The sequence below is a fragment of the Syzygium oleosum genome, unplaced genomic scaffold, assembly GCF_021117445.2.
Source record: "Syzygium oleosum isolate NSW1041296 unplaced genomic scaffold, Sole_v2.1 Sole_v2.06, whole genome shotgun sequence".
Taxonomy (NCBI): domain Eukaryota; kingdom Viridiplantae; phylum Streptophyta; class Magnoliopsida; order Myrtales; family Myrtaceae; genus Syzygium; species Syzygium oleosum.
Genome location: NW_026607490.1, coordinates 5,496,336 through 5,497,735, shown reverse-complemented (window position 1 = coordinate 5,497,735; position 1,400 = coordinate 5,496,336). Strand labels below are relative to the sequence as shown.

Here is a 1,400-nt window from a genome sequence, read left to right as displayed (position 1 = left end):
CTATAGCAAGCTGAGTGTGAAGAACACTAACGAGATTCGAGCATTACAATGCTTATTGATAAGAGGACGAAGTAGCAAAAAGCATATCCGAAGGAAAAGTCTTTTCTTTTTTGGGGGAACTTCTTCGCTTTCTATACAGAGGAGGGAGCAAATTACAGTCACCGATTCAAACACCACATAAACAAAAAAAAAGACCCATCCATAAGCTGACTTCGTACTTCACACACGACCTTTGACCAACACGAAAAGAAAAACCAAGAGAACAAATACATCAGATGCTCTGCTAAAACAAACATATATAAGACGCCATAAAACAGGAAGAAAAAAAACCCGTAAAAAAAGGAACCAAAAAAGAAAGAAAGACTAGGAGAGAACGTCGCCGACTGTTACTGTACCCCTCAATCCTAAACCGGAGCAGAACGAGCGACAACCTACGACCAAGCACCAGCCCACGAGAACTCCTCTTCCTCTGCATTTTCGTTCGTTTCCATCAGTATACGGCACGTCAACGCCATTCTCTTTTCTCCTTTTCCTCCTGGTTAGAACAGAGCCCACTGTAAAAAAAGGGGGGAGGTGGTTAACGGCGGCGGAGTTGGCGGCGGGAGCGGCGGGCTAGAGCCAGAGCGCGCCGGCCTCCTTAAGGAGGGGGACCAGGGTGCCGTTGATGTGGCTGGCCATGACGCGGTCCATGGCGCCGACGAGCTTCCCGCCGATGAAGACGACGGGGACGGCGGCGGAGGGCGGGGCGCCGGAGAGCCTGGCGAGGGCCTTCTCGAGCTCCTTCCCCCGCGGGTCGTGGTCCAGCTCGTGGACGGTGGGGTTGACGCCCATGCCGCAGAGGAGGCTCTTGACGGCGTGGCACATGCAGCACGTGCTCACGCTGAAGATCACCACCGCGCTCTCCGCCGCCATCCGCTCTATGCGCTCCACCGGGTCGCCGGCGAGGACGCCGACGGGCCTCGCCGCCGGGAGGTACGAGCCCCACGACTCCGTCTGGTAGTGCATTGTCTCCGGCGACGGCGAAAGGGGCGTTGGAGCGGGCGTCGAGTTAGCCAAGTGGCGAGTGAGCGAGCGAGGTTTTCGCGAGAGCTGGAGAGAGAAAGTGTCAGAGAGAGAGAGAGAGAGGGAAGAAGGTTGAGCGAGAGATGGATGGAGATGGAGGTTGGTACTTATAGACGGCGACGAACAGAGAGAGAGAATCTCAGTAGAGAGAGAGTGTGCGGAAGGGGGAAACACTTGCCTGGACCTGGGTCCACGTGGATCGGATCCATCGCGACCGTCGATTCTGTGGGCCCCGCGGGCGGCTCAGCAAGATCGGGCGGTTCAGCTCCGTTTGGGTCCGTGCACCCGGGTCCAGGGAGAAATCTCTCGAGTCGGAGAGGAATCGGGAGTTATTTATT

At 55.9% G+C, this 1,400-nt stretch overlaps 1 protein-coding gene across 1 annotated transcript; it reads right to left on the bottom strand.

Moving 5' to 3' along the window:
- Positions 1–527: 527 nt before the first annotated feature.
- LOC115680284 (glutaredoxin-C1-like) lies at positions 528–1,127 on the bottom strand. Its single transcript, XM_030604077.2, has one exon. It carries the CDS (start codon positions 1,003–1,005, stop codon positions 613–615), a length of 393 nt encoding a protein of 130 aa, XP_030459937.1. The 5' UTR covers positions 1,006–1,127; the 3' UTR covers positions 528–612.
- Positions 1,128–1,400: the final 273 nt, after the last annotated feature.

Bases quoted from the DNA above. Each gene is read 5' to 3' on its own strand.
- LOC115680284 (XM_030604077.2), bottom strand. From the start codon at position 1,005: ATGCACTACCAGACGGAGTCGTGGGGCTCGTACCTCCCGGCGGCGAGG.